Source organism: Channa argus, chromosome 20 (genome assembly GCF_033026475.1).
Source record: "Channa argus isolate prfri chromosome 20, Channa argus male v1.0, whole genome shotgun sequence".
Classification (NCBI taxonomy): Eukaryota; Metazoa; Chordata; class Actinopteri; order Anabantiformes; family Channidae; genus Channa; species Channa argus.
In genome coordinates, this window is record NC_090216.1 from 12,470,595 (window position 1) to 12,486,995 (window position 16,401).

A 16,401-nucleotide genomic window follows, 5' to 3' on the forward strand; every position below is an offset into this window, starting at 1 on the left:
GGGCTCATTATCTGTGTGTGTGTCAATATAATTTATATAGTATAGTGATGCAAACACCACAGGCGAATACATGTGATAGTGAGCACATTTTCTATTTAACAATTATGAAATACTTTATATAAGAACCGAGAGTTTATGACCCTAACTATGTTTTGGTTTTGCATGTGCCTTGACATTTCCAGGCTGTCAGTGAAATTGGATTGTGGCTCCATATTGAAACATCGGACTAGGAAGAAACTCTTCTTCCTGGAATAATTTATGCAACTGTCTCGGTGATGGTGGAGTGGGTTAGTAGGAGTGGTTAAAGAGCTGGCAGCCTGCTTTGCATGAATCGTGGACTGCAAGTGAGTGGCTGCAGCTTAGATATTTCCTGTCAGCCCCACAGACAGACAGAGCAGAGGCGAGGGCGGAGGAGACGAGGAGAGGGATGGCAGAGAATATCTCCGATACGAGCGGCTCAGTTACCCGGAGATGTTTGGGCCATTCTTCGGCCGAGAGAAACGTTTCGGCTGGGGTCGGAGCGTCTAAATGGATTCGACTAAATGTCGGCGGCACATATTTTTTAACAACGAGACAGACGCTGTGTCGAGATCCAAAATCATTTCTGTACAGACTGAGCCAAGCGGACCCCGAGCTCGACTCCGACAAGGTAAATGCTAAGCTACTTGGGCTAGTTAGCGCTGTAGTTAGGAGTGTACGCTATTTGGTTATTTCACTTAAATTTTCCCTAAAGTAGCTATCATCTGCATTGTGCAGTAATCATGGCCGATGGTCGCGCTTGCTGGTTTGCTTAGTTAGGTTACCTGCTGTGATAAAAATAATGCTTATTTACTTTTCGCTAACTTGATTTTGTCGCTAGTTAGCATTAGCCGGTGAGCTAGCTAGATTCCGACAGTCACCACATGACATACGATCTCGCTGCTAGCTTCTTGTCCCTTGATGTCACATTTTGTGTCTTGGTAAGATAAGATTCAAGGTTTGGTGCTTATAACAGTCTGTCACTGAAGGTGACAATTCTTGATAAAATATCTTTTTAAATTATAACTGTATATACCCTATTGTGTGTGACCAGCAAATCGCTTCAGTAGTTGAAAACTTTTCCCCATCTGAGGCCGATGAATTGCGTTGCACTCACTGAGGTGTCAATTTAGTGTCGGCAACCCCATTTATTTTCCATATCTGTATATATTAGTTACAAAACCATTACAGTATGAATGTTTAACTTTATATGGGCTCGTTCATTTGATTTCACTTGGAGTTAACTAAATAACATTTTGTAAATTTTTTTTTTATACTGGACGCATTGGTTTGCTATTTGATAGGCTGTGCATCTAAGCTATAGCTCTTTTCTATTCTTTCTTTTGACCAACACCTTCAAACATCAGTACCATAAATAACCTTTTACTTGCACATGATTTTGTTGCTTGGTCAGTTTTTATTCGCTCTTTCTTTAGTCTGTTAGTTGGCTGTTTTGCTCTGCAGAAATGGGCCTGTGTGTTGGTGGTGAGGTTCCCCTAATGAATACATAAGTCATTGCCAAGTGGGGTGAGGTGCTGCTGACAGCTGAAAGCTGGGAATGAAGTCACTCATCTCCCTCAATGGCATCAGTGCTGCAGAAGCAGGGCACTCTCTGTTTAACCATCTGCCACTTTAACAGTAGCATGTGTGGTTTAAGGCAGCTGTGTCAAACACAATGTATTAAGAGTCTGAATGCAAAGTGTAACATGCTCTATTTTTCATTGTTCATTTTTCATTCCCATTATTCAGTAAGTTTTATTGCATGCATATTTTAATCTTCATCTTTGTCCTTCCCATATGCTAAGATTAGACCAAAGCTTATCTCGTATTTTCAAGCAGATATCTTAATCTTGGAATAATCGGCTTGCTTTTTTGTCCCATGAGCCAGGATCAGTCCATCTCAATCCTTTTGTCTTGAGTGTGTATCAGACTCTGAAGCCTCTACCTCTCTCTGCAGGCAGTCCCCTTTAAGGTACAATAAAAGACAGCTTATTATTTATAATTTTGCTTAATCATGTCAGCGTATACACGGTATTATACAAATTCGTTTTTTCTTTGCATAACACAACCCTTCATGTGAATATTAAAGCCTGGCAGAGAGACAGATCAGCGAGGAGCTCTGTTTTTGGGCAAATGCAGTATTGTGTTTCTTAGCCAAGGAAATGTGTGGCTCAGTTTGCAGTCACGCAGGCTGACGTGCTTCAGCAGGACTCTTGAGGAGAACTGCATTATTCATGTTGTTGACTGGAGTCTCTTTTGCACATTGGGGTAGAACATGAAGAAAGTGGAAAAATTGCAGTTAGATGGAAAGCCATAACAGAACTGTATTTAGAGTTCTGGGATTAACAAGTTAAATAAAATAAAAAGAAATGGAAAAATGGCACTGTTGTGAGACTGTTTCAGGCTCCAGGCTATTGCCAATAAAATTGTCAACTGTCTGAGCTACAGGGTGAGGGATGCAAACTAATGAGCCTCTATCCTTTTGGCAGATTTTTGCTTTCAAACTACTTAGTTCTGGGTCACTCCAGGCGAGATCCAGGTTCCTAGCTTTGAGAGCTGCATCAATTTTTCAAGGACCATCACAATTTATTCTTATTCTTTCAACATCTTTATTTTTTCATAAACATATTTGGTGCGCGACAAAGTTGCCTCTGTGGGATGTTTGAGAAATATAGCTGGATTTAATGCCGTATTGGGGTTGTACATCATGTCTAAACCCACTGTGGGAAGCACCGTAAATATTTAACAATGTTATTGTCTCCTACTGCTCTGTATTACATTAACTGCACAGTCTTATTAGTGAATCATTTCTGATCCTAGTGCATTCATCAAGCAACTTTATTCACATTGCCTCCTGCTATACAAAACTGAAATATTATCAGCTTTTAGAATTCCTTTTTTTTTTTTTTTACTGAGTCATTGCAGCGATTTTGTGGCTTGCTAACTTGCCTGTGGAGCTACTCAACTGCCGGTCATCATGACAGCAAATGTTTCAGTGGATTTTTGAAAGGAGCTGTTCATTTAGTAGCTGAAACACTTCATTATAGTTCCGGAAAATGCACAGATAATGTTAGCTTGCAGACCTGTAAATTGTAGAAAGTTCCTCTGATTCTTAGTGAAAAGTGGTGTGGTGTGTGTATTATTTAAAAGATGAAGGCCTGTTTGACTATGCCATTACTGCGTGTTCTCCAGAGGGACTTCTGACTCCTACTCAACAAGGATCAGACTTCCACTTGGCTAAGTAGCTACAGTCACATGACTCCAAGATCTACTGCAACATCTTAAAGCACTGTTTTTGCAGGGGGCTAGTACTTTGCTTTGCTGCAGTGAAGGCTGAGCATAATTTGATAATACTTTATTGCATTGCTTGCACAAATTTGAGTACCTTAATGTGATGGTGGTAACTGTTTTTGTAACACGTTGCAGTTTGCTAACTACTTTTATCCATTTTCCCTATTATGAACTATACTCTGAAAACATGCAGTCCTAAATGGGGAATGGTTCCACATTTTGGTGTGAGTGGTGTTTTTGCAACCACTTGCTAATTTTATTAAATTTAGCACCAAGGTTTAGTATTATCTGCAGAAGGCCATACTGGATGTGCTTAGAGGGTGGGTCAATGTGGTATTTCCTGTGGGAGGATATTTATTGTCTGTATGTAGGATAAGAACGAGAAGGTCAATATACTTCTGCCTGCCATTAATCCCACCCCTCTCAGTGAACTTTGTTTACCTTGGTTTTAAGTTTTTCTTTAGTTTAAATTCAGTCATGGTCTACTTTGAGTGGCCCTATTTACAATGTGTGTGGGAGGCACTTTCAATATTTTTGTGACATCAAACTACAAAACTCTATGTAGCATACTGAATTGACCTACTCATGTGATTGTTGTCGGCAGTGTTTACACTTGTCTGTGTATTTGTTGATCTCTGGTCTCTTTAAGTCTTTGCCTTTTTTCCATGTATTATTTTGTTAATAAACAACTTTAAGGAATTATTGAAAAGTTAATTTGTCAAGATAAATGCACCAATTCCTCCTTTTAAAATTCCACCTTAACCCCTATAATTCAGAGGTGTTAAGCTAGTTTTGTTATCTTTTTTTTGCACACAATTGAACACATATCTAATTCTTCAGTTTTTATAATTTCCTTTCTACAGTACAACCCAACAGCAGCAGCATCCCTCTTCATGTTGTCTCAATGCCCCCCTCCCTCTGTTTGTTGCCTAGTGCTTCCCAGCCTGGGCCCCTGGAGACACAGCCTTTTGTTTTTAATTAAAAACACTGTCCCCTTTGTGTACGTGGGACCTCGTCGAAGCCCCCATAATCATCAGTCTCTAAACTGGGTCACTGCCACCTCAGGTCCCCCCGCAATACACATGTGCCCAGAGAACCAGCAGAAAGTTTAGAGTGTAGAATATGTGTATGTATGCTTGATCTTTTTTTTTTTTCTCTGAGGCTCTATGCAACAGCATTATTTGCACAGCCCTTTTCACTGCAGACATTTTGACGTAGTACTTGTTTCCATAGTGGGATAAGCACAGGTGTTATTAATAACATTAACAATGATGCTGTTATTCAAGTGTCCCAGTGTGACAGTCCACCAGCGTGCACAATACCAGGAAACTTGAAATGAAAGCACTAAATGGAATTAAGCTGTAATTAATTTAGTTTACTACTACTACAACATGTCATAATGTCACTTCGTGACATTTTATTTTTATATGCAATGCATTTGAAGGGTTTTCAGACCCCTTTCACTTTTTTCAATTTTGGCTAATACTACAGTTGTTCAAATTAATTATTTTTTCTTATTAATCTACACTTAGTACCCTATAATGACATAGTGGAAACAAAATTTTGAGTTGAGTGGTGCCTGGTTTACTACTGGCATAATGTTTAGAATTGAGGTTAGACAGTTCACTTCTGGTTTCTTCAAAACAGACAATCTTAGTCCTCACAGTCTGAGAATCAGTTGCTTGGTTTGGCTGCTCTTGGAAGAGTCCTGGTTGTGCTAAATGTGTTCTATTTGAGAATTATGAAAGCATATTAACATAATGTGAAGTTTTCGTGCATAGATAAGGACTTTTTTCAGCTTGTTTCTCTTAATGTTTTATTAGAGCAGTTGTTGCTAGAGCCAGTGGGAACATGACCAATGGCAGAAATGTGCAGTTAAATCAAAATTTAATGGACTTTTTGTCAAGCAGAAATTTTGACATATAAAACACAGGTGCAGCCAGTTATATTTTTAATTGCTTGAACAGTGCCATAATTAGTGTTAGATGATTTAAGATACTGAGATGGAAAACATGCCAGTGATTATAGTAGTTTTTACAGCACTGTCACAAGGCAATTAGAAAATTACTTTCATGAAAATACAGTAAAGTTCTGACCGTGATAACTGAATCTATCAATTAGATGTTTTAGGTGACTGTCATATGCTGCCTTAGTGCTTTTTGAGTGTTTTGTTTTGCATGGCTGTTTTGATCTATATTATTAAAGAAGAGAATTGTTGCTGTGTTTTAAAAATACAAATGTACAAAAGATATAATTGACTGCACACATTTAAACAATAATAGTGTTTTTACCAGCTTTAATGTATCAAGGCTTATGGGGATTTATTTTTTTATTTTTTTCAAAATGTAATTATAGGTGGCAGAAACAGCAGATTTTGCTTCCCATAAAAGAATAGATAGAAGCTAAGAGTGGAAACTTCACCTTGGATGTCAAAAATAACGAGCAGTGTGGTTTGACTGTGGTGAGAAGTGCAGCTTCTGGCTTTTCTGGCTGTTTCTGTTTCATGCACACCAACCCGTGCTTTTGCTTAAACATCATTGACTATGGAAATGTAAGGAACTGACACAGGGCAGTGAGACTAGAATAGAGCTCCACTGGGCTGCGGTGGGATATTTTTGCATTGGAAAGGAGGTCATCCAGCCAGGAGGGTTCAGAGATTCATTACAAAAGAAAATGCACTGGGACCTTTTTCCTCATTATTGAAAAGACTAATGGGTTTTGAGTGCAGTCTTTGAACGCAGAGCTAACTTTGATAGTACACATGCTTGTCAGTGAAGTGTGCTTATGGACTGGAGAGCATGTGTGTATTGCTGTGTTCTTGGGTAAATAATTTCATAAGTTGTGCCAACCAGCAGTACTGCTAATTTTTCAAGATTTGTCCTGAAGCCATAAAAACAACTGATGGAAAGTCAAACATCCTGTAGCATTTGAAGATTAGCACAGAATTAGCCTAAGGCCTTTTTTTTTTTTTTAATGTCATGCATGTTTGATTCACTAAATGTCACATTGTATTATCAACTTTTGACAGTTCAGACTTGTGTGTGTGCAAGGCTAACTTTGTGTCACACCACACTCTGCTAATTGTCGGTTGTAAGCAAAGGTGCTCCCCTTGGTGGTCCCCTTGGTGGATTCAGCCTGCTGTTCCAAATCTCTTTCTGTTCTGCTCTAATTGTTTTAGCTGCCTGTTCCCCCATGAGACAAAAACGGTCTAATCACAGTACTTGCAGAAATAAGGGAATACCCAGTGGTTGTGAAGGAATCGAAATCCAACCCAAGGCCTGTGGGAATGATGGAGTGATATCCCAAAGCTGTTGTCTGTGTGCGCATGTCTTCTTGACCCCTAAAGAGAGTTTATCAGCACAGAAGCTGACTTCAAAATTATTATCCCTTGAATTATGTTCAGTGATGCAGTGGTGGTTGTCTTTTTTTTCTCCCAGATGTTGTTTCGAAGTATACATCTGCCCATTGATCCATTAATTTTAAGGGAACAAAGCGACTTATGTTTAAGTGTTGGACTGTTACTTCAGTACTATTCTATTTCTCACATATTTTTGTATTTATTTTTTTTTACCCCAGGATGAAACAGGTGCCTATCTCATAGACCGAGACCCCACGTACTTCGGGCCAGTGCTTAACTATCTGAGGCATGGCAAACTGGTGCTTAACAGGGACTTGGCAGAAGAAGGTAATGTCTGTGGAATATAAATTTTAATATTAAGACATTTTCCAAAATCAATATATTTGGCTTTAGTAAACAAACTTGTAAACATTGGAACATGTAATGCTGAAATATCTGAATAGCAACACTATGTGTTGTGCCCATCTTTTCTATTCCTAAAGTAGATGCCATTATTTACTGCTAAATGTACTGAGTAGTGCTAGTGTATGGCTGCGTATGAAGCTGAATTACTTCTTGTCCACTGTTTAGGTGTGTTAGAAGAGGCTGAATTCTACAACATCACATCATTAATAAAGCTCATCAAGGACAAGATCAGGGAAAGAGACTGCAAAACATCACAGGTACCTGTGTTTCTGTCTAGTTTTGATCTTTCTGTAAACGTAACATTGTTTTGAACTCTTATTTTCCTTTTCCTTCCAATTTCTTTTATATGTTCATCCTTTCTCTCAGGTCCCGGTGAAACATGTGTACCGGGTGCTGCAGTGTCAGGAGGAGGAGCTGACACAGATGGTGTCTACCATGTCTGACGGCTGGAAGTTTGAGCAGGTAAAATCTCTTCTACCAATTCACTGCAATAGTCTTCCCTTCATGTGCTTCACCCACCCTGCTGTGCTCACATTGACCCAGAAAAGTCCAATCCTCAATATTGGAAATGGCTAAAAAGACAAACATCAGATCACATCTTTCTCAATGTCCGCATACATGATCCGGGCATACCCTCTGTGCTCTGATTGGTTGTTGCAGCTTGTCAGTATAGGTTACGGGCGGGCCCGCCAGGCAGAGTTTCTGCTGATTGTGTCAAGGGAGGTGAAGGGAGAGGAGTCTGCTTTGCCAAACAACAGCGGAGAGGTGTGTCCCACAAACATCTGTTCACGGGCTGGTCACTGCATGGTCCTAATGTCTTTACATACCCCACCAGCCATTGTTTGTCTGTAGTTGACTGTAGCTGTCGGTCATTTTTTGACTTGATTCTTTTCGGTGCTCATTTGTACTGCTTGCTCCCTACTGACGCTAAGAGAACAGGTCTTTTTTATTTTTATTTTTTTCTTTCTTTTTCTTGTCTGTGATTTTATTATAATTTTTGTCACTGTTCATAAGTCTTATGGTTTGCTGTGTTTTGCTGTGATGTAACCTCTTGGCTGTTTTGACAGCTGTGCTTTAATACAGAGTTGGTTGTGTATAGGTAGAAAATTTTTGAAAACAGGTTATATGTTCCCAGATAGTAATCTGCCTTGTAAGAGAAATGGATCTGAATACAAAAGCTGGATAATCTAAAGTTTACAGGTCACTTTTAAATATTGGGTGTAGGTGCTGGTCGTGAATGAATCTCTGTTAAGATGAACCCCAGCTCTTCTGTCAGAGCTGAAATCTCACTAATCTCCCTGCACAGGTCAGATGGGAAACTCCTAGGAACACTCCTTATGCAAAGCTTAAAGCTCAGTCGCCAGCCAGGAGACTCTTTTTGGAAGATGAGCCTTAATGACCTACTGCTGTTGTTAAAACTCAACAAATACTGAGAGTTTGTTGTTGTTGATCATGTTAATATTTAGGTGTATTTGCTTTTTAAAGGCTCAACATGTGGTGTGGGTTTATTCTTTAGCATTTTGACAAGTTGAATCCATTGCAGCTAGTTGAGATTATTTAGTATTTTTTTTCCTCCCATGTCAATGCCTAGTGCAAGACAGATTGCTTAACAACAAATCTCCAACAGCAGCAGCTAATGAGGCGATGCATGTCTGAACATGCATGCCTGGGCACAGACAGTGTAAATGTAACCTGCATTATACAGGCACTTTAGCTGTAAAAGCAGTTATTCAGAAACGGGGGTTGCTGTATTGTTTATATGAAGATGTGCATGAAGAAATTGCATATACCTTTACTTGTGTTTCCCACATCATTGGTTTATTTATATATAATCTTAAATTACAGTGAAGCGAAATTGAAGTGAGAAGTTACAGTGAAAGGAAAAAAATTGATTTTTAGATATTAAGGGAGGTGCAATGTTTTAAAATTTTCTGTTTTGGGGACAAGGTAATAACATTGCACAGTGTTTCTTTGTTTAATTTCTTTACATTTGATTGAATTTAGGTTGCCCTCAACTCTCTGTGTTGAAGTAAACCCTTGTATTAGATTGGTAGCAAAGGCAATAAAAAAGCTTAAAGACAGGCACAGTATTAAAGAAAGCAGCTCCATGGCCATTGTTGTAGTATTTATCAAGAAGATCCTACACATTCTGTCTAGATCATGGCAATACAAACAGACAAATGTACAAGTGATGTGAAATGAAACTAAATGGATGTGTGGGAGTGAACTGCTTCGTGTTTGGATCCTTTGTTTGCTTTGTCAGAGACACTGTAGTTCAACAAGCCCGGTTCTATCGAGGCAAATTCACCATTTTCCATTGATTTTTTTTTTTTTTTTTTTTTTTTTTTTTTTTCAAGCAGCATGTTTGTTTCCCGTGGTCAAGTCCTTGCACAATCTGCTTATCATCTGTTTCTGTCTGTGGCATCTTCGTGCTCTTTTCTTTCATTACATTTTTATAACTTTCTTATTATTTGTTTCTCTGTAATACATTTGATGAGTCACTTCTCTGTTTGTGATTGAAACAAACTTATTTAAATTTCCATGCTGGCATGTCTCCAGGTTCTGAATATATAATTTGATTAGATTTTCTAAATTTACTGAGAAGTACACATTTTAACTTAGCCATTAAGTCTTTAACTTGCATGTGGAACCTTAAACCTAGCTTTTGGTTCTCCCCTTCTGGGTCAAAATGAAAAAATAAGTGGGGTTTTGTATTGGCCCAGTGTACAATCTAATAATGCAAATATGACATCCCTGGAATAAATCTGACCAAGGATATGTCATGCCTGTTATTCAGAACTGATATTGTGTGGTGTTCTATGTATTTATCTCTCTAATAAAGGCAAAATAATTTTATGGCTCTTAAAACAAACTTTTACATCATAACACTCAACTGGACAATTTTTGCTCTCTCTAATTAGTGAAATTCTTCAGATTATATGACATGCTTTTTTAAAATATAAATACATTGCAGGACCTGTAGACTCTTCGTCTTTCGTGTCTGGTTGTCAACTCTTTATTTTAACATCTCCCCCCTTCCATTTTCCCACCACAAGTAACCCAGTTACTGCTCATCGGTCTAAGGCTACTTCTTCCTCTTTGTTTTGTTCTAATGTCTTCTAGCTGGTCAGCATAGGCTCCTCTTACAACTACGGAAACGAAGACCAAGCAGAGTTCCTGTGTGTAGTCTCAAAGGAGCTGCACAATCAATCATACGGGACCAACAGTGAGCCCAGTGAGAAGGCAAAGGTAAGTGTGTGTGAGAGAGAGAGAGAGAGAGAGAGGGAGGGAGGGAGGGAGGGAGTGAGTGAGTATAGAAAGGCTGGTTTGAAAACCCATCTACAGCAAACATCTGTGAGTGATGGCCTTTGCTGGATGTTGTAAATGCACTGCATTTATGAACATGCCACCAGGGACCTGAGAGCACCTCTAGTTTATTGATGAGAAACATCTATGGAGAACAGTGTGAATATTCAGTCCTTCAGTTAAAAGCTAAACTGCCTATATAACTGGAAGTGGAGAAAAAGAGAGCACGGTCATAAGTTGCTCAAACCTTTTCTCTTTAGGTTAAAGGGATAATGTAATGTAAGAGCACATAAAGGCATTTATAACCATTAGATTATTGTTGGATTTGAACCGAAGCAAAGTATAATCACTATTAGGGGCGTTAAGCGAGCACTAGTCTGCAGATTAGTGGTGCAGGGTTTGTCATCATCTCAAGGGCTTTTGGAGAGAAGCAGGAGGCACACCCTGAGGAATTCAGTTTGTCTCTATGGGATCCCCACTCACTAAGGCATTGACACAGTTCCACCTACATTCATGCTGCTGTTTTTTCAATAGGAAGATTAAGCCCTGCTAGTGCGTCTTTCAAGCAAACACAGACGAGGAAAGACTTCATCATTGTTCCAGGGTTCGCATAAACCAAGCTTCAGAGCATGACTGATTACTGTACATTACTACACAAGCAACAATAATCAGAAATTTTCCATCCATTTGGTACATTTGATTTCTGCCGAGTGAGGAGGGTTTGGTAGAATGGCGCTTTTATACAACATCTGTGCACATTCTTGTTTTGCATAACAGTAAATGTTGTAGTCATTAGTTTAGTTTCCTTTTCCAACATTTTTACTCATCCATTCACTGCCATCATTTTACAAATGCCGTTCTTGTCTTCTTCTGTGCTGTTTGCATGCTGCATGTTACTCAGAGCGAGGACGAAGAGAAGGATTATGAAATGAATGAGTCTGATTAGGGTTGAGCACTTATGACTCACTGGTGAGCGCTCAACTGCTTGTAGTCCCTCCACTACACCTCTTTAGTTTGCCTTTTTCTTCCTTTGCCATGCCTTGTATATGCATTTTACCCTACTTAAACTGACTAATATACTTAGGCCAGGTTGGAAATTTTTTTGGCCTTTTGAAACTACAAGTTAAAGCTAAATCAAAAGCCAGATGTTGCCCACTGACAACTGGTTGAATGCTTCTTTGCAGGTGGAGCTTTCTTTGAAACCAGATGGGATGAGATCCAATGTTTCAGTAATGTAAATAAGACCGTTATAATTATTGTCATGATCACGACCTTGGTTAAAAGTGAGAATGTTGAATCATCGGCCGTAACAATTTGACAAATTTTCCCTCATTCAGTGACACTGTGTACGGAAAGGAGCAGTACTGTACTCCCTCTCTTATCTCTAAGGCCTCATAATATTAACAGTATTTTTTTTTCCCTGTTATGAAGCAGTTAGAGAGTATATGTTCCAATTTTGCATGTTTTAGTGTCCTAAAGCAATGACAGTGATTATTAAGTCTTTGCTTGCAGGTGATAGATTAAGTTGTAATTGAACAACTAACTAATTAAGTCATGCAGTGTAGAGGTAAAATCCAGATATTTGGTTACTACCTCTACAAAAATATTAATTTTATTTTCTTTTTTTAGCTCTTGGTTCGTTTTTCAGTTTTAATCATATTTTGAGCTTTATCACACTCACCTGAACTGTACAGAGTCTTCAGTAATGTAATTGTTAAGTTGTAATTTCTAAATTTTACTTTGGTATAGATTATGGATGGATCTGTTTGGGAGTTCAGGATAATTTAGCTTCAGCAACATTTCCTGTACCAGGGGTGATTCCACATGACAAGGTTTCCTGCTTTTGTGAGAGTACTGGAGTTTGCTTTATAACCACATACCTGATAGTTTTCTAGCACACTGTATTTTCCTCACACATGGCATTTTTTCATTTTGTTTCTCTCCCCTATTCAGATTATTTGATTGAGCTAGCAAATTCAATGGGTCTCATTCAGCCAGCACATAGAGTAAATGTGTAACTGCTTATAGCTGGGAGAGAATATGCACTGTGCGAGGAATAAATGCTTAAACCTACTAAAGTGATTGGGACTACTGAAATGCTGCAGACTATACACAGTCAGTACTAAACAATTTTCAAAGAATGTTGTACATTGTTTTGTTTTTTTTGCTTGTTTCTGCAGATTCTCCAGGAAAGGGGTTCCCGCATGTGAAGAGGACTCAGTATTATGAGCTCCAGGTGTTATGATGCAAACATATCATCTTTGTTGAAGAACATTGGGCACAATGAAAATGTAAAAAAGCGGGGGAGGGGTGTGCATTTATTTGTGTTTTCCCTCCATTTTGTTTTTATTTCTTGATGTAAATAAGTCTGTTTACTGACAAATTGTGCCTGTACATTTAAACTGGACCTTTTTTGAATCAGCGGCAAGTGTTTGGTTTTTTTTTTCTTTTTTTTTTTTTTGTTTGTTTTTTCTCTCTCTAACTGAAAGTAAGGAATTGTAAGATACAAATGTTTTATGCTATAAAATACGGCCATCATCATATGGCCAATGATTCACTCAGGGTCATTTGTTGAGTTAATTCTATATATCCTCCAACTCGAGGGTCTGGTCAAGTAATCAGTATGATCTTAATAATTAAAGTATCAAACTGAATCATTTAGTGGTTTGATAAAGGGAACTGTAAAATCTAGCTCACAGTAAGAAATTTGGCTATTAAATGTTACTATCCCCGAATAACAAACCTTTTAGTTATACTGAGATTTGTGGCCATGAGGACTTTAAATGCACTAGTTTTGTCATTTATATTCGAAATGAATTGTTTGTTTTGTTTTTAGGACAGAAATGCCAATATATTTAACGGTATATGTAAAGGGGCATTAGGTAATTTCTCACTTGCAAAGCTTTTAGTGATGAAGACATGACGTCGACACAAATATATGAAAGTTGCTTTTTTCACAAAGCAAATGTTTGAGATGAAGAACATGTTACAATGCAGGACCGTTCTTTATCGTTCGCTCAAAAGTAACTTGAGCTGCTGCCATCATATACTTTTATTTATATATATACACACACACACACACACACACACACACACACACACACACACACACACACACACACACACACACACACACACACACACACACACACAAGTACCCACACATTCACATACTGGCCATATCGTTAGGTACACCTGGGTGGTCTAATAGAATTTAATACATAAAAAGATGGTTCTAATATTTCGGCCACCCTATATAAAATGAAGAGGCCAAAATAGTAGCACCACCTGTTATTATAATGCACTTTTCCACCACCCACCTTAATAATAAACACAGAATGATCACCTTTCTGACAGTTTTAGCTTAGTAACAGAGAAGTTATAACCTTGTAAAAGCAACATTTATGGCAGAGCTGCTTGGATATGGACATTGTGTGCTGTGAGATAATGTAAATGGGAATAAAATGAAAGTATTGGATAGACCTTTAACTATGCATGCTTACTCGGCTTCCACACATCTAAATACTATAAGTGAGCTTATCCATCATATCAGCCAGACCCTTATCTTTCAGACCACCTCATGTTCACAAATCTAAAGTTAACTCCCAGAAAAGACAAAGGTGTTTAAAATGTGAAAATCAATCATCGATGTCCTTTAACAACTTCCTGTTTCCTGTCAGGACAAACACCTTGAGACAAAATCCCCACTTCCCCTAACAAACTCTTTAGTTTTGGTTAGCCAGTTTATTCTTTTATGTTATGATTATGGTCCTCTTTAAGAGATGTGTTAAAGGTTTGGGAGCAGGAATTGTTTGAAGGCAGTGGTAAAGGACTTTCAGCTCATATTTAGGGATTTTGTTTGGATGTAAATAAATTCAATATTAATATTTAACTCTTAAAAACTGCACGTTTTGTACACTGTATAGAAAGCATAACTTCAAATAGAAGTTGTTTATACTGGATCTTTGAAAATGAGAAAACCTTCACAATGTTAACTTCTGTTTTGCATTGTTTGTACAGGACTCTAAAGATCTCTGAGTTATGGTTGAAACAGAGGATGCTAAATACGATGTCTTTTACTAAGAACATGGCTGGAAAATGTTTTGATGAACCAATAACAAAGCTATACTTAGCTGGCTATGAAGTTGACTGTTACGTTTAAAAAACACATGTTTTTTTCCTGCATTGCAATAGATTCTTCTAAGCATTTTGAATTGTGTCAGTTTCAGACACAGCATTACAAGCACTACAGTGGAATACACTGCACATTGCTTACAGCCTGTAATGCTGTTAATGTAAATACTGCATTTTAGAACACTTTTTTTTGATTTATAGAAAATGATTTTCAGGTTTGATGTATGGGTTTTTGATAGGTTGGATATTTCATTCACAAATAATCATTTAGTGTTGCCTTTTTCCCAATGACCAAACTTTTCCCAATGTCTTATGTGTATTTTAAACATTGATCTTAGTGTCAGGGATAAGTAAACGTTTCTTAATGCTGGCACAAATTGTACATACAGTATATATATACTTGTTAATGACACACAAACCTCCATTTACTCACATATACACGTATACACTTGACTAAAATGATTTTTATATTGTTGGGGGAAAACAAGTATGAATGCATGTTTTTTAAATATTTACACAAATATATGTATACACCCAAACACAAGGGCTTTTAAAGTGCAAAATCTGAGATCTGCAAAGAGGTTTAATCAAAGTAGACTGGATTTTCAGCCAGAGCTAGGCTATGTTTACATTTGCTATAGTATTCTGAAGCCTTCCAATTATGTACTGTCTTGCACTCCCTCACACATGTTAACATGTTTTTGACTTGTGTGGCTGCACCAATTGAAACAAGCACTCCCCACTCCGCCTGAACTAATATTCATACATACATATTCATGTCTATGCTTGAGCGTTGCAGACAATCTGCTCTCCACACTCTCTGAAGGCAGAGATGCTCACATTTTGTAGGAGGAAACTTTTAACTGTGTTGACTCAGAGAACATTTATTTGGGTCTTGTTTTGAGATTTTGTTTTCTGCAATGAGATTGTGTTTTATTTAGTTGGTTCAGTTATATATATATATTTTAATATAGTCCGAGGTGAGGTGTTTGACCTCCCCTTTTAGCAGGTAGCTAGCTTAGTTTTAATACCGTTCACAAATGGTTGTCTGGTTGAGCATTTGGCAATGATAAAGCATTTCATGTGATGAACAAACTTATCAAACCTGTAGCCTAATGTTTTAAGTGCCCAGTTTGTTTAGCATTCAAGTTATAAGCCACAAACCACTGTAATGCATGATTGAAGATGTTCACATCTGTTATCAGAGGGAATGAATGTGTCATTTCTTTCCTCAGTCTAACAATTACATCATTAAAGTTCTCATATCGCTACATAGATCACTTCTATATGATCTTATGCAATGGTAAAACTGTACAAACTTAGTATGAGGTTAAGGGAATAGCGCCATATGGTCTTGTATAAGTTAAACCCAATAAAATGTTGTCATTCGTGTGTGTGTGCGCGCATTTAATTTTCAATTTTCTTTAATCAAAATCTGTAACGCCTGATTTATGGTTATCAGTAATTATCTCATGAATGGACAGAACAAGTTTTCCGATAGCAAGTCACGGTCACGTCGTGCAAACAAATGTTTAATGAATTGCGACCTCTTGTGTGATTTCTCAAAAGTTGCTCTGGCATAGTTGCCTGGAAACATGCCTGTTTCAAATGTATAAGACGAATTTTGTTTTTCATTTTTTAAACATAAGATTATTTTAAACTATGTACTCGATGCCAAGATATTGATATAATGTTAACATCAAGCCTTTAGAAGTTGTTAAAACACTTATTTCATTTGTAAAACGTTTTCGAGTGAGTTAACGGTATTTACTTTAGGCTAAGATATTCATATGAGAGAAGATAGAAATCCGTCTGTCTTCGCATGTACGGGTCATCTCGCGCCTTGTGGTGTATATAATGCTTTGTTGTTCTTATATAAACTGTTAAAA

General features: G+C 37.8%; 1 protein-coding gene across 1 annotated transcript; it reads left to right on the forward strand.

Annotated features, from left to right (window-relative positions):
- The first annotated feature begins 311 nt into the window (after positions 1-311).
- kctd5b (potassium channel tetramerization domain containing 5b) lies at positions 312-15,902 on the forward strand. The gene is given in 7 exon segments (XM_067489328.1): positions 312-387; positions 390-649; positions 6,886-6,994; positions 7,238-7,329; positions 7,439-7,534; positions 10,196-10,321; positions 12,559-15,902. Coding segments are annotated over 7 exon segments (774 nt in total). The 5' UTR covers positions 312-326; the 3' UTR covers positions 12,589-15,902.
- The last annotated feature ends 499 nt before the right edge of the window (positions 15,903-16,401 follow it).